General features: G+C 36.5%; 1 protein-coding gene across 1 annotated transcript; it reads right to left on the bottom strand.

The window, feature by feature from the left end:
* Positions 1-1,304: 1,304 nt before the first annotated feature.
* LOC109544563 (scaffold attachment factor B1) lies at positions 1,305-23,127 on the bottom strand. Its single transcript, XM_019914835.2, has 6 exons — positions 22,929-23,127; positions 6,605-6,893; positions 6,135-6,549; positions 4,749-5,073; positions 4,053-4,205; positions 1,305-2,026 (listed from the first exon to the last, which is right to left on the bottom strand). The coding sequence occupies exons 2-6, from the start codon at positions 6,857-6,859 to the stop codon at positions 1,633-1,635; spliced, it is 1,542 nt and encodes a 513-aa protein (XP_019770394.2). The 5' UTR covers positions 6,860-6,893; positions 22,929-23,127; the 3' UTR covers positions 1,305-1,632.
* Positions 23,128-23,325: the final 198 nt, after the last annotated feature.

The following is a 23,325-nucleotide window of genomic DNA, read 5'->3' as shown; positions in this document are numbered from 1 at the left end:
AAAATTGTCATTGTATTGAAAGTAAGTTGACTTTACACATATTGTTAAAAGTTCAATAATGGTGTTAATGCTTAGTTGTGTGCGTTCTTTAAGATTGATGTCATTTTGTAATTTTTGTTTGATGATATTTAAAGTTTTATCAACAGGAACGTTAGTGAATAGACTAACAACATCAAAACTTACTAGAATATGGTTTGGATTTATGTCTATGTCTGATAATTTTTGTGAAAAATGTTCAGAATTTTTAATATAGGAAGTTGTGTTATTTATTAGGGGATTTAAAATGTTTAAAAGATATTTGGCTAAGGGATGTGTAGGTGAATTTATACTACTAACTATTGGTCGTAAAGGAATATTAACTTTATGAATTTTTGGAACTCCGTAAAAATGTGGTGTTTTACTATTGTGTGGTGTTAATTTTGATCTAACGTAATCTGTGAATTCATGTTTAATTTTTTTTAAAGTGTTATAAATTTTTAATCTAAGAAAATGTTTAGAGCCATGAATCCGTTATTTCAACACCGCTAATCTACCTTTGCACCGTGTAAAGTTTAGAATCCATTCATTCTAAAAATGAAAATTAATAAATCGGCTTCTTAGTTTAGTAAACTTAACATAAATTCAAGAAAATTATAAACACCACCCACCAAGACCACGTTTACATGATACATTACCCAATATTGCGGTTGTGTGGCTAAAATATTACGGTGCAGCTCAGTGAAGGTTGAATATGGTTTTAATATTCAGGTGGGAACATGACTAATTTCCACTCGGGCAGATTCCCAAAGAAGCACACTTTGCTTTAAAAGCCGTGCCAAAACATCAGTTTAATTTCCACGACTCAAAAGGTTAATATAGACACCGACAGTTTTCCAGCTTTTTTCTATTGATAAACCCTTTTCAACAGTATCCAGGATATTTTTACTTCAACTTGTTGCAAAACTCCATCATTTTCAACGCGCTGTCGTTACAAACATCGGGAATGCAATTCGATGAAATATTTTCAAAAATTTCAATCCTCCAAAACACGTACCTCAACCAGACAGTTTTTGCAATAAAATACTTACCGAAAAATAGTTCACTCAACACTAAAACTTGCCTAAAACCGAACGGCTACACTAATGTTGGAACACATTGACTCTGTGTTGCCACCGAATAATCATAAACCGTTTCTGAAGTGGTTGACTGGTTTTTGCCCTTAAAAAAATGTATTTTGTGCCAGCGCTGAAATGAACCTGAACGCATACAAGTTAGCATATTCGGACAAATATTGACTACAACACGATCAGAAATGAAAATTCCGGTTGTATTCTGATCTAATTTAATAAAACGAAACATCGCTATCAATATCTTCAACCCCTAGAATCATTACAGTAACTACACTATGGGTTAGTTTTAGTGAAAAAATTTCCAAACGAGAACCTGAACGAAATTAGAGGAATTGATTCAGGAATTTGGTTGAATGGCACATTCAACCAAATGCTCCCGAAGTAAATGAAAATTAGATCCAAAAAATACTCCTTACGCTCTGATCAACAACTGGATAAAGACCTGCATAAACTTGCAACGCAGACGTTAAAAATAACCCGATAAAGTATTATCCAAAGATGCACAGAGTTCCATTAAAAACAACTAATATTTGCGTTGGCTACTCCCAGAACTTCTTATGTCTGGATAGGCCAGCGGCCTAGACATTAAGGGTGTGGGGGTACCAACCGAAAAAGATCCAGGATATGTAGACGAGGAACCACTATACCTATGCGGGTTAACATAGGATGTACTAACATAGATGCCCGATCCTCCGGAGGGAACTGGATGGGGGTAATTACCCAATAACGACTTTGAACTTCCCGAGTAGGGAGACGGAGCCTCATAATGGCTATTGCCATAAGATATGGGTTTAGTGGACTGACTGTCCACTCTTGGCTTCTTGGCACCTTTGTAGGTGTGGGGGCTTCTGGAGCGCCGGTTAATTTTCGGTGGAGGTGGAGGACTGCGACCTCCTACCCTACTGTCCATTCTTCCCCTAAAAAATGTCGTTTTTGTAGAGAAAAAATCATAGATAGATAGAGATAGAATTTAGTTGAAAAAAATGAGAATTATTTAATATTTTACGAGTGAATTATTTACTAGTGAATCTAAATAGTTGATAACATTACGATTTGTATGCTAAAAGATAAAAGTTAAAATTCTGCTGGAATTCTCGTTTTCAGCAGACAATGCGCGATTGACAGAATGTAGTTTAAAACATTTAAAAAAATCAATTTACTTATAAACATAAATAGTTGATGAAAAAGCCAAAATCCTGCTGAAATAAATCTCGCGTTCGCAAAAATTATCTACTTTTGAATAGTTGCTAAAATTAGGATTTGCATTCCAGAGGATGAAAAAAATTTAAATCCTTCAGAAAGAATTCTTCCGTTTAGAAGACAATGTGCGATTGGCAGAATGTAGCTTAAAAAATTAAGAAAAAGTCGATTGACTTTTGAATCTAAATATGTAGCTGATAAAATCTTTTGCTTAGCAGACAATGCGCGATTGACAGAATGTAGTTTCAAAAATTAACAAAAAAGCAATTTGCTTTTGAATCAAATAGTTGATATAATTAGGATTTGTTTTCCAGAAGATGAAAAAAGTTAAAATCCTGCTGAAATAAATCTCGTTTTCAGCAGACAATGCGCGATTGACAGGATGTAGTTTACAACATTTAAAAAAATCAATTTACTTATGAACATAATTAGTTGATAAAATTAAGATTCGTATCCCAGAGGATGAAAAAAGTTAAAATCCTGCTGAAATAAATCTCGCGTTCAGCAGACAATGCGAAATTGACAAAATATAGTTTTAAAAATTAAGCAAAAATTATTTACTTTTCTATAGTTGATAATATTAGGATTTGCATTCCAGAGAATGAAAAAAATTAAAATCCTTCATAAACAATTATTCCGTTTAGAACACAATGTGACAGAATTGACAGACGATTGACAGAATGTAGCTTAAAAAAATAAGATAAAGTCAATTAACTTTTGAATCTAAATAGTTAATAAAATTTGTATTCCATATGAAGAAAGTTAAAATCCTGCTGGAATAAACCTTGCGTTCAGTAGACAATGCGCGGTTAACAAAAGGTTATTTAAAACAAATACGAAAAAATCAATTAACTTTTGAACATAAAAATCATTAAAATTCATTTACTAATGAATCTTAATGCGCGATAAAATTAGGATTTGCGCGATAGGTAGAATGTAGTTGAAAAGAATGAGAAAAACTATTTACCATTGAATCTAAACGGTTGATAAAATTAGGATTTGTACTGCAAAAGATAAAAACTTTAATCCTGCTGAAATAAATCTTGCGTTCAGCGGTCAATGCGCGACTGACAGAATGTAGTTTAAAAAAATTAGGAAAAATTCCATTTATTTTGAATCCAAAAAGTTGATAAAATTAGGATTTCTATTCTAGAAGATAAAAAAGTTCAAATTCTGCTGAAAAAAGCCTCGCGTTGACCCGACTTACTTCAAACGGATTAAAAACTTTGTCGTATTCTGAAATACAGATCCTCATTTTATCAAGAGCTCAGATTCAATGGTAAATAATTTGTCTCAATTTTTTAAACTACACAGTAACAATCGCGCATTGAGCAAACGAAAAGATTTTCTTACACCTCCATATACATACATGGATTTAGTAGTGTAGTTTTTTCAAGCGCCGGTTAAATGTGGAAAGACTTTCCGATTTCTATCTTGCACATTTGCAAAACATTTCCATTTCTGTGATATCATCGATAATAAAAAACACCACATTTTTTTTCCATTTTTCACTCTCTTGAACATTTTGGGTTTTTACAAATAACTTGCCTACCCATGATTTAACTGAAACTTATTGCTTAAAACCCCCAATTAACCAACGTCCAATTTATATTACTGGAGCGGTGTTTCTGACGAAAATGGTGTGACTTGGAAAAGGAGAAATTTTCGAAGTTCGGTCAATTGCGCCCGCATAGACGGATAAATAATCATTTTTTGAAAATTAATTTCAAACCTGAAACTTACCGATGGCCCTTATCGCTTTCCCTATCAGATCTGCGCGGAGAACTTCTGCTATGTCGCACCGGCACAATATCATCAATTTTCTTCTGTAGAAACTCCCGAACTTCTCGGCACTTATTAAGCTCCCTGGTTAACATTTCCCTGTCCTCCTGGTATCTATTAATTGATAATAAAGATAGATAAAACTCGAATTTTCCCCATTGGAAGACTTAGTCATTGCAAGGGTAATCTATAAACATTTAAAACTGCAGAAACAGAGTGTTACAATTAAACATGTGCAAATGGAAGGCGGTTCACTAAATAACGGTGTCTAATGGTGGTTGTTTTAGGAGGGCTTCGATGCTTATAAAGTTGCACGCACTGAATGGAAATATTTGTGTGGCTTTTTCCTGAAAATTGAAAATGTCCAGCCACGAGCGTATGAGAGGCTGAGATTGAAATAGACGTGGATGTTTTAACCAGCATCGTTTGGTTGAAGCACTAAGCGGTGATGAAGTAGCTGAAATAAGTCGAGTATTCTGAAATGAAGTTGCTCCCGTTCATACTTAAGGCTCCAGGTGTTGGTCTTGCGTCGCAGGTGAGTTCCAATGATTGCTGCTCCTTGACTTCAAACTTCCATAGCTGAGTGCTGAGTATGGCTGAGGCGACTGCTTCCTTGATGCACGCTTTCGGTAGTACCCGGCCGCAATGACTACGTACCTATTTTCCTCCGACCGCCGTTTTTTCCCCATCTGCTCGATTTCCTCTTCGAATCTTCTGCGTTCGGACTTCAGTTGCGCCTTCAATTCTTCAATTTCGCGTCGCATGCTGACTTTTCGCTCTTTCTCCTGGTCCAGATTGCGGGTGGCTTCGGTGAGACGACGCCTATTATTTTGCAATTCGATGGTGACCCGCTTGAAATCCGTTTTTAGGTTCTTAATGGTACGATCGGATTCTTCCTGTGAACGTTGTAGCCGCACCTGAAGCCGGCGCTTTTCCTCATCGCGGGCGTCTTTTTCCTTTTCTTTTCCGGGCTGTTTGGCATCTAAAATATCACTTTGGTCTATCAAGGGCATTGGGAACTGGATTTTGGGGGCACGTATTCCTGTCGCGCGGTACAGAACTGATGGGAAAACATTCGAAACGGAAGTTGGTGTTAAGTAGTTGCAGTGGTGGCAGTAGCAGTTCAAGCAAACGATTGCTGCTAAATGTTGGAACACTTTGATGGGAATGTTGGGGAAAAATTGCTGCGATATGCGCGTAATAAAATATCCATGAGAAAGACCTAATTGCGAAATATTGCAGGAAACGCCGGAACTTTTACAGCCTAGGGGCCCTATAAGGGCACTTAAAAAATAAGAAGAATTCAAAAGTGCACTTAACGAGTGATCTTTGGTTTACTACCTTGTTTCGTTTGGTACTGTGGTCTGCTTTGTACAAAGTGCATTGTTTTAGCAAGCTTTGAAACAAACAACCCAATAGATTCTAGCGCATTTTACAGCAAAGCATTCATGCAAAAATGTGTATTTTCATTTGGCGCGTTTCCGCGTTCCAACATTGAATTGAGGAATATCATTATCACGGGTTTTGAGTGTGAGAGTGAGCACAGAAGATTTTCCCTGACCCATTTCATGTAATCTTGTCCTACCGTCCTGGGTGGGTCGTGAGATCCTCGATATGGCTAGCTAATTTCCGGCAGTTTTCAGTCCCGATCCTTCGTGCGATGCCGTTTAATTGAAGTCTCTAGCAGTGTTCAACTGATTCCTTATACCAATTTTCACATTGAGATCGATGGACTCCTTCTGTCCCTGCCTTAGCATGTGAGGCTGATGTCCCAAGAGATTATTTCCATTTGCAGTGAAGAGAAGTGCGATGCGTTTGTTGCGATGCACTGGGAGAATTTTCTATAGCAGATTTCCCGACAAATTTGCTAATGTACATTGAACATGGGTCAGGACATGGGATTTAACTCGAAGCTGGCGCTTGCAATGGCTCACGCATGTACGTTTGATGTTCTTTTTAATGGGCCAATAGTAATTAACTAGGGATATTAGGTTTAGACCTAAAGTCAGAATTGCATTAGCAAAAAATTCTATAAACACTTACCTTTTCCTGAATCGTTGCTGTCTCCTTTCCTTCCGTCCTCTGACGTTGAGGTTTCTGTCTTCGCATTGCTCGCGGTTCGCTTTACTCCATTGGACACTCGAGGCCTCGATTCCTTATCACGTTTATTATCCACAGCCGAGGAGGACCGCAAATCAGGCCGGGACAGCGACAAAGCCAGCTTCCGATCATCCAGCGCTGTTCCGTTAAAGTCTTTGACCATTTTCTGAGCCAGTTCCAGCGACTCCAAGCAAATATAGCCAAACAGGCTCTTGCCATTGGTGACTATTTTCGCACTTTCGATTTTGTACTTTTCGGAGAATATTTTTTTTAGGTCGGCCGCCTTGGTGCCCTTTGATATGTTTGATACCCACACGCTCCTCTTTGTTTCTTTTCCGCCCTTAACCTTTGGCGAGGTCTAGGCGAAATATGTCCTTGTAAAGTTTCAGGTTGAAAATATTAAAGATAGTTACCTTCACAGCAGGGGATTCGGATTTTCTAAGTTCTTCGGTGGCTTGAGCAGCAATTTCAACCTCGTCCTCGGCCGATAATACCAAAGTGGCATCACCAAGGTCCAGTTTGATTTCGTCATCCAATTTCTCTATTTTTTCATTTTTTGTTGGTGTTACCTCTTGTTTTGATTCTTTAGGCCCAGTCTTAGGTTCGTCAGTTTTAGCCGATGTTTCTTCGGTAGCAACCGCAGTTTCCTTCGTTTTCTCCTCCACCATCTTGATATGGTCTGGTAATCGTTCTAGTAACAGCCTGATGATAAAACAGATAAACAACCTTAAAATAACAAATTTCGCATTTGCAAAAGGAAAAATCCCGGCTTCAACATCTTGGAGTTCAGTCCCGTAGCTATGTCTGTCTCAAGATGAATTATCGGATGAAAGCGAACTGAATTTCGTCTCGCTGAATTTACAAGTAGCGGGAAACGATGAATGGATTCGCGGTAGTGTCCGGATTGGCAAACGAAATGATAAATAGAATTGCGGGTGCAATATTTCATCTTTGAAAGAATTGATATTTTTCTTTCGTATATTTCAAATGGCCCGAAAGAAATCTATTCCTGTGGCTTAGATTATTTACGAGTTTTCGGCAGGCGATTATAAAGTTTGGCGTTCCAATATCAGTGATTAATATCAGGAGGGAAGAGAACTAGGAATTCATCAAGATTTTTTCGGCTTTGCTGTCGATTGTATAATTTTATTATTACACATTAGGCAGTGAGTTCCAGAAGAGTTATGTTTGAATGATTATGTGAATCCGCCTTGGGTGATGAAGGTTCACAACCAGTAGCCCCAAAAGTAGAAGAGTAATAGAACGGTTTTTCTTTGAACAGTCTCTAACTGGACAAGTGCATCTAGAATTTCTCCAAATTGAATTAATTCCATCATGGTTGCCTTTATTAGTAAATACATTAAATCCAAACTCCCCTGACGAGAAACTGATTTTTCAGCAAGACGTTGCTGCTTCACGTGGATAGAAAGGAGAGGTCCTATTAAATGGCCTCCCAGGTCGCTAGATTTAACTCTTATAGATTTATTTGTGTGCGTGTACCTCAAAGCAAAAGTAGCTACTAGGTCAAACAATCTGTAGGAGTTGAAATTGAATGGTTGTAAAAGTGTAAGAAGAGATTATTAATCGCTTTGGAAATTGTCAAGAACGCTGGCTTTGTTACTGAACTACATTACTTCTGCGACTCACTCAGTCACTCATTTAATTTAACCCTTTGCGGCCCAACTTTTTTATATGCAAAAAACTATTTTAAAAACATGATTTTCGTACATTTTATTGAACTAAAATAATTAATACACATGATTTTTATCAAAATTTTCATTAGTTTTTACAAAAACAGGTGGCTCCACACTGTCGCCACTTGGCAGTACCGAACAAAAAATTTGGGCTGAAAAGTAATTACGTCTAACTCTTCATTGTATAACTAACTGTGCTGAAAAGCCACAAAACATTTTTTTTTGTCGGATAGGCACAAGCCGACATCACATCTGAAATTACCAGTGATCCAGGTGTTTTCGCAAAATATTTTATATTTTGCACGCAGTGATTAATATTTTTATACCACGTGGTAGTTTTTGCTAATTCGCTTGAGCTTATATCTGATAACGTTAAATCATCCTCACTGTCCCAATGATCCTCATTTGGTAAAATAATGGGTATGCTTTCTATATCGAACAAGTTTTCCGAATTTGGAATTACTATATTATCATTAATACTGGTAATTTCATTATCCGAGATGTCTCCAAGTTCACTATTATTATCACATGGAATTTCGTCAATATAATCAAATAATTCATTAGACTCCAAATTTTCAAACGTCCGCAAGATGCTGCGGATTTTGCCTAACGTAAAAAAAAAACAAACTTTAGAATTCGGTCCATTGAAAATGGTGAGGTTTACACGGCCTAGTGGCTACACGGCAAAACCACCAACTAAATTATTTCAAAACTCACAGAATATTTATAGAAATATTCTCAATTCGTAATATGGGTGAAATCTGATATATTTTAATTAGAAATCCAAAAAAACTTACCCGCCATTTCAAAAGTTCAACTTAATCCCGCAGACATAGAAATATCCTCAAAATGTGACCTAAATAACGTATTTCGCAAACTTTCTCATTCGAACAGGTATTTAATGTTTGATGGCTCGAAAGAACTATTCCGAGCCCTTCTGACCGCATAAATCTGCGCTTCTATGCACCAGAAGTTTTCAACAGTTCACGGGGAAGTTGTGCCGTGAATGCGAATAGAGCTGCTCTATATTATTTCACTCTGGTAAATCGACAGTGTCCGCATAGATGGGGACCCATTGTCACATATTGCCATCGAGAATTAAATAGAATAACCGTGCATTAAAAGTTGAGAATTTACAATCGCTGGAAAGTTAAGTTCGGAAATTATTTCAGGTGTAGACGAGAATAAATTTCGAACATTGTGATGGGTTTCATCAATTTAAAAAAGCGAATTCTTGTCTACCCAAGTTACACTCCCGATTTTCTGAGTATTAGAATCATAAACTCTTAATAGCGATTTTAAGCTGTTGTTTACGACTGCAAGTGTTCACGTAAAGTGCTCTTTCTAAACTTAATTAAGAAAATGTTAAAAATCACCTTTCAGCTTGAGGTGTTTCTGAAATAATTATGATCTATGGTTTAGCGGAAACTTTTATTGCAACCTCATTCCTAATGGATAAAGCCAGATTCCGAAGCCCCAGATCGTAAAGGGTTTTTGCTGCTTGATTAGCGAGCTTTCTGGCAATACTTCCGATACTCATAAAAGCGAACTTATAGACTTGAGTGCTTTTTCGCATTTTGTATCGCAATATGATGGGTTATCATTGTTTACACAGGAATTGGAAAAGTCAGACTGTAAGAGTTTTGCCGTTTTATTGGAAATGTTACAATGAAGACATATTTCCGTGAATGTTTAGTGTAATTGGCGTCTAAGCTAACGCGCTCAGCTTTTCCGCTTTTGTCTTTTGTCACTCTCAAAAAACAGAGATAACTGTGACTATTTGGTTTTTATCGTAAAATACATGCGAAATACTAGTAAAACGTGCAAATTGTAGAATCTGTTCGGACTCCTCAAAAACGCTCAAACCACGAATATGTTATTCTCCTATTCAATTATCCGACTTACATCGAAAGATTATAATGTAATCAATACAAAATAGGGTATTCAATATTCAGCTTCACCTGCCATACCGCGAGATGCAGCTTCTTATTGCCAATTAGTGTGTTATGCGAAGAGTAAAGTTTCTCCACTATTTGCTTAACAGGCAGCTTATTGAACTGCAAATCGTAGACATAGAGATTACGCTCTGTATATGGAGTAGCTATTGGTTGAATTGAGCACTGTTGTATGCTTAAATTCTTTGCAAATTATGACGGTAACAATTACGAATAAAATAAAAGCCCTGATTCTTGTTGATAATGGTTATATGTTCAGGTTCAAGTTTCCTGAAAAAAAGGGGTTGTTTGATTTATTTTACGTCGTCAATGCTAGTACGGATCAGGTCAATGTTTTGTGCACATCACGCAATTTTTGTTTTACTTTCTGTTTTGTATAGATATCTAACGTCTGATGATGCCCAGGAGCGAAACACGGGTTTTCTTTGTTTAATTGGACATTTATACGGGATTTTAACTGAAGTTTCTTCGAACGATTTCTACGAGTGACTGTAACAAGATTGTGAATAATTAATTAAACACTGCAAGGCATACATGAATTCGATACGTTCCAGGGGATTATCGGCCCCATCTACATCAAACATTAGACAGTAATAAGATTCGTCCCCTGTGTGGCAAGTAATTAATAAACTTAGGATCGGCGTGCGACAGCGTCGCGACGCTGTGCGATGTGGAGCGTCTCCCTCGGCGACAGTGAAACCAGCTTTTGGTAACATGCTCTTGATTAGCCTCAACTTCGAAAATAGTCGTTAATAATGAAATGTGATCCGTCCTCAACTCGGTTCATTTGGATCAAGTTAATGACGTGATTCAACAAGGAGAGTTTCATGGCGTGCACGAAAAAAACAACGAAATACAATTTAATACCAGAAAAATTAGCTTACTCTTCTACAAATCAGATGCTCCGCACCAACCACAATTAAACTTTACTTACATTTGCAAAGACATTATACATACATTCGACGTATTACACTAACACATTTACCATCAATTCAAAAAACAAATCCTTCATAATAAGTCTCAAATACCCACAATCAAAAAAGTAAAATAACCAAAGATGGAACGAGCCACAAACTAGACAAAAAACGTTTATGAAACTCTTGAGAAAACATCAAACAAAAATTGTTGCATGTTCAACAAGGTTGAACCATCTGCAAGCAAATGTGTTAAAAAAAAATAAACGCACGGAAACAAAATCAATTTAGCTAACAAGAAGGTTTCCCAAATATCATTAATCTTACCAAACTGCCTCTTCCCATTTTTTTCCAGAGTGTCGAGTGACAGTGTGGATTTGTTGAGACCATGTATAGCAGTGACAAACTATCCAGATAGTTTTCGCAACGTCACTTGCTCGAAGGAAACCGTGATTTACAATTTGTCTTCCCAATTAATTGCTGTTTAATCCCATTGTAAATTACGTCATAAATTCGGAAACACGCTAATTAAATTTGCTCGCTTAGTCAGAACTGTTTTAATAAACCGAAACTAAAATGAGCGGGAACACATTTATTAAATCAAAAGTTCAAACGAATAGGTTCGATGGGTTTTGGAACAAAGTTGGGCTGGCGTTCGAATCAGAGTTGTAAAAACCGACTATTTTACAATAATCAAATGGAGTCGCTCAGTTAGTAAATATAATGTTTGTTGTTCATTATGTGAGAAAATTATTTATAGTTTATTCAAAGAACAAAAGAATCACTGAAATTTTATAAAGCACAGGTCAGCAGGGACCACCGAGAAAACTTCTCAAATCTGGTTCAAAGCAGAAAAAAAAATTAAATTGCAATTTTTACTATATTTTCTCGTATTTTCTCATCGAATGAACGATTCTACTCTTACATTCTAACTTACATTCAACCTTCTCGCAAAGATCTTTTTAAAAATGCAACTTTACGCATTAAAAGTATCAATGCAACTTTACGCTTTAAAGGTTGCTTTAATAGAACAAAAGTCGTTCAATTCCAATTTTTTTAGATTGATTTAAATATTAAAAAATCCTTTGGTATTCACAACAAAAAGTACCAGTTGAACGAACTTCGGCCTATTATCCAAACTTTTCTATCCAGGATTGAGCACCATTTAATTAATTATAAAAAAAATCGTAAGCGTTAATCAACAATTATTACTATCCACGTACAAATGGGTTTTGGTGAATAAAACTGCACTGCCTCCTAACAATAAAAACTAGATGTTATTAAATATATACGTCGTTATAAGCGTTATTGTGCTCCATTTTTTGCTTTTTATCATTTTTTTGTTGTTACAATTAAATGTGAAAAACGCACTTGTGTAGCGTTATTTCTCAATGATTAAGGTATATTTCTATTTTTAGCAATTGGTTAACTAGTTACCACCCTTTGGTTTTATTTTAAAAAATTATACGATTTTTCCAAATATTTTCAAAAGTTTCAAACAACAATCATCCAAAATAATATGACACATGCAATCGTTGTTTTGTATTTTGTGTCGAGCTTTTCTCATTTACTTTAGTTTATTATTACTTCTTCAGCATAGTTGGATATTTCCAATAATTATCTCTGTTTCTAAAACCATCAGAGGGTGGAATTCGCTGACAAAAAAATTGCCCATCTAGCAGAATAAATGTTATTATTTATTATATTATTTCATTATTTATAATCGAATAAAATACTTGTTTTCGACTAGTTTATCGAAAGCAATTATACATCTTTAACAGGATTTTTAAGTGACGTTGTATTAAAAAACAGTAATACCTATATTTGGAACATTTCCATAAAACTGAAACTTTTCCATAAAGTGTTCATGAAATATCATATATGGAAGGCTGGAAGTTATTATCAATAATCGATAAATCAGGATTTTAAATATATGGAGACCGATCTATTTATATAAAGAATCAATTATTTGAATAAATTTCGTTCCTTTTCCCAGAGCATGGCGTGGAGACGACAAAACTAAGAGCAGAGAGAGAAGATATGCAAAATATCTGGCAAAGTGGCAGCAAAACCCAGTTGTGTTAACAAAATAACATTAATTATGCTCTTTGTTGAAATCTCCGTGAATATTATTAGTTCAAAATAATGTAAAATAAATAAAAACTTCGGTAATAACGGGAAAGGCCAAAAAACAATAGCAAAAACGAATTATTTCTCTCTAGTTCAGTGTCACCTTGATATGTATTACGTACACGTTTACTATTAAAATTTTAATTGACGATTTGAAGACCGGATTAAAATCTTGAAAAATCGGCTATTTTTAAGGAAAAACTAGATTTAGATCAATCTCACAAACCCCCTGATCTAACACACTCTATTAAGTGATGGGGACGCTTCAGCGCATATACATAGGAATAATTCTTTTAACATCATCTTTAATAGACTCAAAAAATTCTAAAAAAGACCGAGTGTTCCATATGGCAAGAGAAGTAAAATAATGTTGTGCGAAACGCTCAAAAATCCCAAATTTTACTGAAAACTGACTTCCACCTGGAACGATAAACGGTATCAATTCGTGCAAAACTTCCGCAAACATCCATAAACATATTCTTCCCTGTGTTTTCCCTTTTCCCACTTTAAATTACTCAACCCCCCTGCTTGGAATAAAATAACCGGAAAACTTTGCCCCCATTTAAGGTGTGCTTGGCGCTTCCACGCGCAAAAACTCGATCAATTTTTTTCTTCTGTTGGCGGAAAAGAGTCGAGATGGGGATCGCGGATGTCGCCCAACTCCTCATACAGGAACGAATGACCGTAATCTGCTCAGATTTATGGAAAGCAATAAGATTTTACGAGGTAAAAAACGCACATCTGTACGCCTGGCTATAGCATGGGAAACGACGTACATAGTCGACAAGATTTATCATCAATTTTGGAGTTGTGTCGGATTGAATCATTGAATCCATTTGAGGCATTTGTAAAATGACCGGTATATTAACGCAGTTGAAGCGAAATCAACCGTTTTATTTTTATTTTTATTTTTATGAATATACTCACTTTAGTTTTACCAAAAGAGGACATAGAAAAAGTAACATACAAAGAGTATAAATTACATTTTAAAACCTTTGTTATGTTATTTGGCAGCATTTCTCGTTAGGAACTTGGACGTAATTATTCCATTTTTGCGCTAAGCACTTCAGGAATCATTTAAAAACTTTTCGGTACAGCTTATTTTAATAAACGAGTTAACAGAAGTCAGCAAATTGAAAAACAGTAATAGAACCACAAAAAACTTAGTGCAAAAAATAAGGTTAAATCGAGCATAAAGCGAAAAAATCGACATAAAGTCAGAAAGAAGACATGCCTTAGTCATGTAGACAAACAATTTTGGAAAAACACCTTGAAATTTTAAACAAACAATGAAATCTTATATAAAACCAATCAAACATAAATTCAATGATATTCAACTAATGCGGTTTAAGATAAAAATTATCACTTTTCAGCATAATTAAATAAAAAATTACTAGAAGATATTAAACAACCAAAGCGCTTCCAAACAGTCGCTCCAAACTGGATGTTCAATTAAACCGTGAAAGCTTCCAATTAAAATGGACTTTTGCGACGAACATTATCAATCACCCATGAAACTAGTTGACAATCTCGTGTAGCTAATACAATTAACTCACTAAAAAGTCAATTTCCTTAAAAGCCTGAAGCTTGATAAAAAAACTCATTACTTAACCGATAACTTATCAATAAATCTACTTCAAGTTCTCCTAAGCACGTTTGTCAAACCGTTTCCACTGGCGAAACTCCCAGAAAATAACTTTCTGGCAACTTTTCGAAACTTTGCTCGATAACTAATTAGAAAATTAGGTTTAAAACTGCGGTAACCCGACTATAATAAATAGACTCTTTTAGTAGAACCAAGAACGCCCCAAAGAAATAACATAAAGTTTAGCATATCAATATCCATTTATCCTTTCATATCGTGTCGGTGCAGACTATCTGAGCTCCCGCAGAAACTCCTATCCCTTTGAGATCATCGAAATATATTCTGGAAAGACGAACATCAGCAAGTATTATCGGCCTCAGATAGGCTGGAAGGTGATGAGATGACACATCGAATTTAAGGGTATTAGTGACGCTGTAAGCAGCGACATAGCTGAGTGGAGCCGATTTGCTTGATCTCACCCAATCCCATTACATATCTTAGTCGCAAGTTGATCGCATCTGATGCTTTGACTTAATGGCACAAAGCCCATGAAAATGCATTCGGATGATCAAATAAAAACCTCAGTGTTAAGTGTTGAATGCAAGAAGAAAAGTGGGCAAATTTCACTGGGAAGCTAATAAAACTATTAAATATGGCTAAAATCAACCCATTCAACTGAAACAATCTTGGACTTTATAATCACAAACACACGTGACAGAAAACCGATTAAAGTGGTAAAATTTTCGATTTAATCAATCGACTTCGGCATACAATCGGATCGTATTTCGCACTAATAAGGGCGTAAAACTTTTATTGGCCATAATTTGCCAAGAGTGGAATAAAATACTGTTATAACTTACGGGCGATATAAATGAAAGAATGCCATAAATCGTTCCGTTTACGTCCAAGAATATGAAGAAAATGCCCTAATAAAATTTTATATCTTCGCAAAACTCATACTTTCAATACGTGCGCATCTCAATTAACCACGTTTAGTGATGTATTAGTACGGTATGTAAATCCCAATAAAAAATTCCATTAGCGAATTTAAGTATCGCAGTGGAAAGCAGGTCAACTAGGAATAAAAACCGCGATTACACTCAGAATTAAATAAAGCTGCTTTAAAGCGCATTGAAATGTTATTTTCCGTATTTTTCATGGTTAACGATGTAGGGCAAAGATGTTCACAAAACGCACAGCAAGATAAATGACAGAAAATGTCTCGTTAAATTCACCCCTCGAGCGAATTTGCATTCATATTTACGTCAATATTAAATTTTATACAGTCGCGCAACCGAAGACTTTTTGCGAGCACAAAACCACCCCATTGCGGTTTTCCCGTTCAATTCTATAGTAGATGATTTTGAAAACAAGCCTTCAAAAACCCAAAACTTAACACACAAAAAATTACTGAATACAGAAACTTGAAAAACGACTGGAAAGCAAATAATAATAAAGCATAAACAAAGTATTTTTCGCATTAAACATAGAAAACTGGCGTTCCTGGAAAGTCCCATAACTAGTTCTCTTAGCCAAACTCCCTCACCACCCATCCTTAGGGGCAGATTAGTTTTACACAGTTCGTCGTGTCGAAGTTTTGTCGTGAATGCAAATGTCGTACCTCCTCCCTTCCTAAACCGACAATAATACTGGAGGCTCCTCCAAGTATTGTCATACGCCGTCATCTTTATGATGCCGTATTATTAAATTAAAACGAAAGCAGGGAAGTGAATTTGCGAACGAAAAGGGGGGAAAAGTTTTTGGGTCGCCCAGTTTTCGCTGTCGATGAAGTTGTTCCCATTGTTTGCCCCAATGGAAAAGTTGTGCCCACCTAACTTTGTACAGCATTGGAAACCCACATGCATACAAAGAACTTTGATTATTTGCGAAAGTAAAAATGTTTCCCAGTATTTAACTGGTTTATATTCAACTGTTTAACTGGTTAAAGATCCTGCATAGAATTCCCTCAAGTTACTTTCCCAGTCAAATGTAATCGACGTTTAGTGCGATTAAGAAACTATCCATGTTCAAACCAAGCCACAAAACAGTCCCATGTTGGTTTAGGTTTAGTTTGCAAAAGGATGGAGTTAACAGGATAACATTTGGATATCAAATCCTTAATGAAAGCCTGCAGGATAAACTCAGCCCATCGGTGAAACGCCAGGAAGAATAATTGACAACTCGATTTCGAAGTTCGCAAAATCGAAGTTTAGAGACGATGGAGAACGTCAAACGAAAGATACTGGAATTGATTAAAAACAATCCATTTTCATGGATAAATAGAAACCTGGATTTCATTTATGGATCAGCTAGCGCTGTTAATTGAATAATTATTGGAGCATTTCGAGCAGTTCTGTCGTCTGAACGAACTGTTTATATAACTGATCCGGAATTTGAACAAATATTGGAAATTTTCATCGAATAAATGGATCAAAAAAAGTTTTTAATTTGCTGGAATTTCGCTTTGTGAATATCAGTGCACACGAGCGAGTTTTCCAATTGAATATATTTTAATAAAAGAAAAAATTAATGCTTGATGTAACAACGTTTTAAATGATAAGTTTGTATTAAAGAGAATGAAGACAAAATAAATGTGAAACAGTAGTGAGTGAAAATGCAACTCAAATTTTGCGAAAACAAAAAAAAATCAAATCAGACCGAAAACCGACACTTTCGTTCACTAAAACTCAAAACATAAACGGTCCAATTCAAACACGTTTTCATATATGCATTGATCGATCAGAAATAGACACGCTAGACCTTTCTCATCCTAAATAAGCTAAAACTGTGGCTTTTTTGAGCGTTTTTAATCTTTAGCCGACGATGTCTGAACTATTATACACTTAAACAGTCTATTTATGGTGACTAAAGGCTTCTTACATCGAAAGCTTACTTTGAACAGAAAAACGTAGATTTGTAAAAATCATCATGATGAGTAAAACCTTGATTTGTAGCCTCAAACTGTGTTCAATTTTCATAGCAAATAAGCAAGGAATTCAGTTATCGTTATCAGGTTCGAAGAAACAGAAAATTTTTACTCGTTTCAGAGGTTGGACATTTCATTTTTCAAGGGGTAGATATCGATTTTTTTATTATTTTAAGCCACTCAACTTTCCTGGGATTCTACTTCGTTTTCATCAAAAAAAAACGATGAATGCACATAACTCACTGAATAACACCGTAGAAGTTTGTGATTAGAAAAAATCGATATTTTTTACTCATTTCAAGTGGTATCTGAGCGGTTTTGATCTTACAGCCGATATCTTTCGTATTATGACCCCAATCACTTTTTATTTGCCCATTGAGAGCATTTTAAGTCGGAAACAAATCATTAGGCGCAAAAAACAACCATGTAAAATTTTGTTTTTTAACCGAAAATTTATATTTTGAAGGTCGATTTTCTCAAAAAATATCAAGAACTCAATCGAATTACTGTCGAATTACATATTATTTTCATCAAAAGACAGTGATGAATGCATGGAAGTCACTGGAAAATCCCCGAAAAGCTTAAGATCGGAAATCATCAATATTTTTTAGCCCATTTCAAGTGGTTTCTGAGCGGTTTTATTCTGACGGTCAATATCTTTCGTATTATAATCCCAATCACTTTATATTTTCCTGCTGGAAAACTTTTTAGGTCGTAAAAAACCCATTGAGCTCAAAAAACACGCATGTGAAATTTTCATTTTTGACTAAAAATTTCATAAAGTCGGTATTCTCAAAAAATACCACAGAATTCAAAATTCGTCGAAATCTACATCATTCATTAAGAAAGCGAGAATGCACCGAACTCACAGAAATACACTCTAGAAGCTTAGAATCACAAATAATCGATAAGTTTGACCCATTTTAAGCGGTTTCTGAGCGGTTCTCACGGACGATATCTTTCGCATCATAAAGCAGCTTGTATTTACCCAATAGGGGACTTTTTAGATAGAAAAGGATCAATCGGGTTTAAAAAATACGCACGTAAAATTCAAATATCAAGTCACTCACAATCCGTCGAAGTCCGGATCCAACGAGAATGAAATGATTGAACATTTTGTGCCGTTTTAAGCGGGTTTTTTCGTTAATTTTCAATTTTTGACAGGAAAATTCACAAGCTATCTGTTAAACAATTGAAGAGAAAACTCAAATGACTCAAACTGCCCCAATTTCTACAAAATCTCAATCTAAACTGAAAAAGAAAACACAAATTTTCATTCAGTAAAACTGCAAACAAAAATCGTATGATATAAATACTTTAGAAGAAATTATATGGCTTTTCCTCAGAAATCTTCGCCCTTTAACAGAGGGTGTAAGAAACCATATTTGGAGAAATGGGGAGTGTTTGAGGCTACCCAGCCTCAGCCCTCAGCCATTTGTTTCACTGGGGCAGCCTGCGCCCTTTGATAAATAACTTCATTTAAATGTCGATTAATATTCCTTTTTAAACTGGTCGAAAGGGCCTTTCAAGCAAAGCGAACTGCTCGGGTTAATGGCTGATTTAATGGAAAATGGAAAATAAAGTTCCGTGCCTATCTACTAAAATTAATTTGCTGGTGAATGCATAATGTATGGTTGCATGATGGACCCCGGACAGTTAACGACTATTGATGCGGTGTTGAAGAATTACGCATCCAAGTCAAATGGTAAATAGTGGACATTGTCCAAACCTAACAGTTTTGGTAGTAGAAAATATTAAACCCTACCCTGCGTTGGCAAATAAAAATGCAAACAACTTTATTCGAAAAGTTTACCGCCTTCAAGTGTTTGCAGTACTCGATTAGCTTATCAAAAAATCTCTTTGTTCTCTCCCCCATGTTAAACAGGCTCCCTTCCAGTTGACAAAACGCTTTTCCCCACATTCTAAATTAGTGTTTGCATGAAAGTAAGCGTTCCTCAGTTACTTGAACAAATCTAATTACAAATTCACTGTGTCAATCTGGATTTATTCTTATAACTGTTCAGGCAAGTTTTAGACTTTCCGGATGGCAGAGTTATAAAAGGTCTGACTTGAGGGGCGTCTAGACCCTTCCAAAGACGAAGAAAGTATTTCAACTAAACAAACCAAAAAGTCGATCAATTAATGTCGTCTAAAATGCCGTGTTTCACCGTGTTTGTTACATATTTGTGTGAATTTAAACCGTTTTTAATACAAATAAATCGCATCCCATAAAACGCAAAAAAAACCGAAATATTTGATATAATTTCGCCAACCAGAGCATTTTCGCCGCATTCCAGGAATGTTTCGTTGACGAACCCGCTATTAACTTTTTTTAATATCCATGCATGTCCCACATATTTTCCCTTGCGCATTTTTGAAATCCCTGACCAAGATGAGAGCAAATAAATTCGACTTAAAAACATGAGCCGGGGGAAACTTATCCAGATGTATTCAGCATTTCATAATGACAAATTCGAAGTGTTTCCTAGTGACTAATGAGTTTCCACCGTTCCATTCAGTTTCGAACTGCGATCCCCGAAAGAAAACAAACAAAACCGAGTCCGTGCGGTTTTCCGATCCGGATTTCCCACTGCGAAAAGGGACGCTCATATTGCCAGACAAAAAAGCGACAAATTTAAATGTAGAGAACCGGACAGGCCAACGAAACGACTAATACGTTGAAATGTTTTGGGTAAATCCCAGAGAAAAAGGTGAAATGGCCCTCTAACTTTGCAAATCATTTTGGGAAACTATTAAAATTAAATCCATTTTGACCAGCCAGCCAGCAGATTCTTGGGCGAAATTATGTATTTCTGCGTGTTGTCAAGCGGGATTTCCAACGACCAAAAGTCCCCTGCGGGCTTCGGGAAAGCCACCTCCAGCTTCACGAATCGTAATTCACCGTCTACATGACGCGTCTAGCTGCGGTCACAGCGCTCAGCGACGCTAATTATACTTTCCTAAGGCGATCAAGAACAGAAAGAAAGAAAAAAAGCAGACACTCAGGAGCTGAAGGCAGTAGCAAAATCCGTCTTCGTAATCATCCACGGTTTGATGGCGTAAGTTCGGTAAAAAAGTATTTAATTTATTGGAAACCTTCCAAAATCAGCAGTCCGTTGATTGTAGCGGTCAATATTATCCCGATTGGAGCAGAGAGCAGACATATCGCTTTAACGCTCAAAAGACCCAATCAGCCAAAGCTCTGATGTAAAGGAACAGTGACAAACGGCTGGAGCTGAATTTGAATTAGTAACTATCCAAATTCCGTTCGAGTTGACAATTAGAGAATTGGCAGAATAAATGTGCTGATTGTCGACTTCAGGATCAATAATGAAGCCCAATTGAGGTCATGATTAAAGATAAAATTATGTACAGGGTTTGTGGAATCGGAAATAGGAGAATGGCCATGAGGAACAGCTTGTTCAAGCCTTAAATGCAAAGCTTAGTAGCCGCAATTTTTTGGGGGGCAATTTTTGGTGCCCAGTTTCACAAGAATTCAAAAACTCACACTAACCCAAGCTGACTTTTATCAAAACGTAATGCAAAGAGCAAATGAGGCTCATTAAACACATTTTTGTGCAGTAATCCGCTTTCTATTACAAGGACTCGACAGGGTGATTAAAAATAACAAAAAATGCAGTGTTGAAGCGTAAATCTCCAAGATATTAGCACTTGAAAGTCCACATTTCACTTGCAGCTTTGCATCCTCACAGACATTTCTAGACAAACGGAAGCTTTACCGCACATTTGTGGTTAGTTTTTAAATTGTACTCTTCAAACCTAAAATGTATAACCATGTCAATGGGTGTGCAGTTTATTGCGGAGACTGTAAATAGGTTCCATCTTCTCCATGAGAAAAATTGATTCGGCTGCGAAATTGAACGCTTAGTTAACGCAGAAAGTGAGAGCAGCAGCAACTGACTTGGTGAACAATCGAGGGCAGAAGAAAGTTAGGAAGACGAGGGATGCGACTGCTGAAGGCACACCTTTGTTGGCAAAAGTTCTGCTCACTTATCTAGATTTAAAAAAATTGGTTCGTAAATACGCTCAAGAGCAGTAAAAGACCTCTACCCAAAATTGTGGAAGGGAGCATACCCGCACCAACAAACCTCCAATCCAACTTTGTGCATTTTTACAACAGTACCAATCAAACCCAAGCAAATCCCCTGATGGGATAATTTAATAAAATTCGTATCCCGCCTGGCTCAGGCACGGGAATACAGTATAACTGTCGTTCCATCCTGTCCCTAAATTTCGCAAAGATCTCTCCGACTGACAAACAAAATAAAAAGATAAAGAAACGAGATCCTTTGCGGCGTATGGCGGATCCCGAGGGACTGCCCGAACGGGGAATCCTTAAAACAGAATCCCGAAAAGACTGGGGGGATGTAAGAGGCAAAAAAAAGGTCGAGCCGATTTACTGTAGATCGGAAATAGGCGAGCAGCAGATTCTCAAAGGATGGTACAATGTGTTGTCAACTTCGGTTTATTTCTCAGCTGGCGAATTGATGGAAACCCGGAGCGAAGGAAAGCGAAATTAATGCCTGGGACTGAAGCTTTTATTGTCTTTCTCATATAGGGAAGCTTGATTGGAAATGGAATAAAGGTGGCCATCATTCAATTTGATGGAGATTTAGCCAGAGTGTTAATGCTTACGGCTCAAAGTTTATCAGTAAAACATACGCATATGAATAGCTATTCAGCCTTTGTTGGTGGTGATAAGCAAAGCAAGGCCAAGCGACTTGCATAGTCTGGATCTCTAACCAAAAGACTGTGGAAAGTCTGTAATTGCGTTACGATGATTGCATTCGCCAAGTTTTATCACGCCGAAAACTGCAAGTTTCATGTCAATAAAAGATCTGTTTACCCCTATAACGTTTGACCAAATTCGCCATATTTAGGATAAATGGGTAGAATTCATATTTATATTTTACATAATTTTTTTAGCGTTATGGTAAACAATTGGTGGTTTCCTAATTTAGCTGTTCACCGGCATCGCGAGGCTCAAGTGGCTCCCGTTGTAGATTTTGCCTTTACGAACACATTTTCTAAGTGATGTTTCTGTGCAAATGTGTTTTTTGGCACTTTTCCACTGTTATCCTTGACAAAATTCCCAGCCTGGGTGCAAACTATGCGACGTTTGCTATCGTATGGAAAAGGAGTGCGCTTCAACTAGTGAAAAGTGGTTGAAAACCGCATTTCCGCTAAAAACACCACTAAGAAAAGTGGTAAGGAAAGGAGTTTTCTATAAGGTGAACACAATAAATTGTTACTTAAAACACGAATTAGCAGCAAACAGCTTCAGTTAGTTTAATTCCCTGTATAAACGCATGGTTTTAGGAAAGCGAATTTCAAGTGTGTTTTTTTAGAGAATTTACGGACCATCCACGGCTTTGCCTTACTTGAACTGCGTAAAATCACTTGAAGTTAAAGCAACTAACGCTTGGGCCTCAAAGTTTGCAGGCCTGCTGCAAGCTACTTTTCCTAAAGAAGCAACTGATAGCTATCCTAACCTTAAAAATTTGTTACTAACCTTCAGGGCAGATTTTGTGAAATATTTGGGATCCCCAAGTCGACAAGCTCTTGGTAAACCAAAAATGTGCACAATCGCTGACTGTTTTCTATTATTTATTAGCAATATAACCAACAATACCAAGCTTCAAACAACTTGAAATGTTGAAACTGGCAATTAGTGATGTCAATTGTCAAGCACAAAACTTGGCTAGTTCCTACGTTTAGGCAACGAGTAATACACACGGAGGCGAATTCAAATGCAAAAAATTGTCAGTTTATACCGAAAACACTGACAAAAGCTCGGCGGTGACAAAAACAAACTTTAGTCGAGAACTAAAAATGTAAAATCGGAAAAGCTTCAAAAGGCGGGCACATTTTTCGCGTAAATCGGGGGTTTCGGCATAGAAATCGAATTT

This window comes from Dendroctonus ponderosae, unplaced genomic scaffold (genome assembly GCF_020466585.1).
Source record: "Dendroctonus ponderosae isolate FM_Combo_2020 unplaced genomic scaffold, Dpon_F_20191213v2 Dpon_F_20191213_2, whole genome shotgun sequence".
In the NCBI taxonomy this organism is placed as follows: domain Eukaryota; kingdom Metazoa; phylum Arthropoda; class Insecta; order Coleoptera; family Curculionidae; genus Dendroctonus; species Dendroctonus ponderosae.
This window is presented reverse-complemented; position numbering and strand designations above follow the sequence as displayed.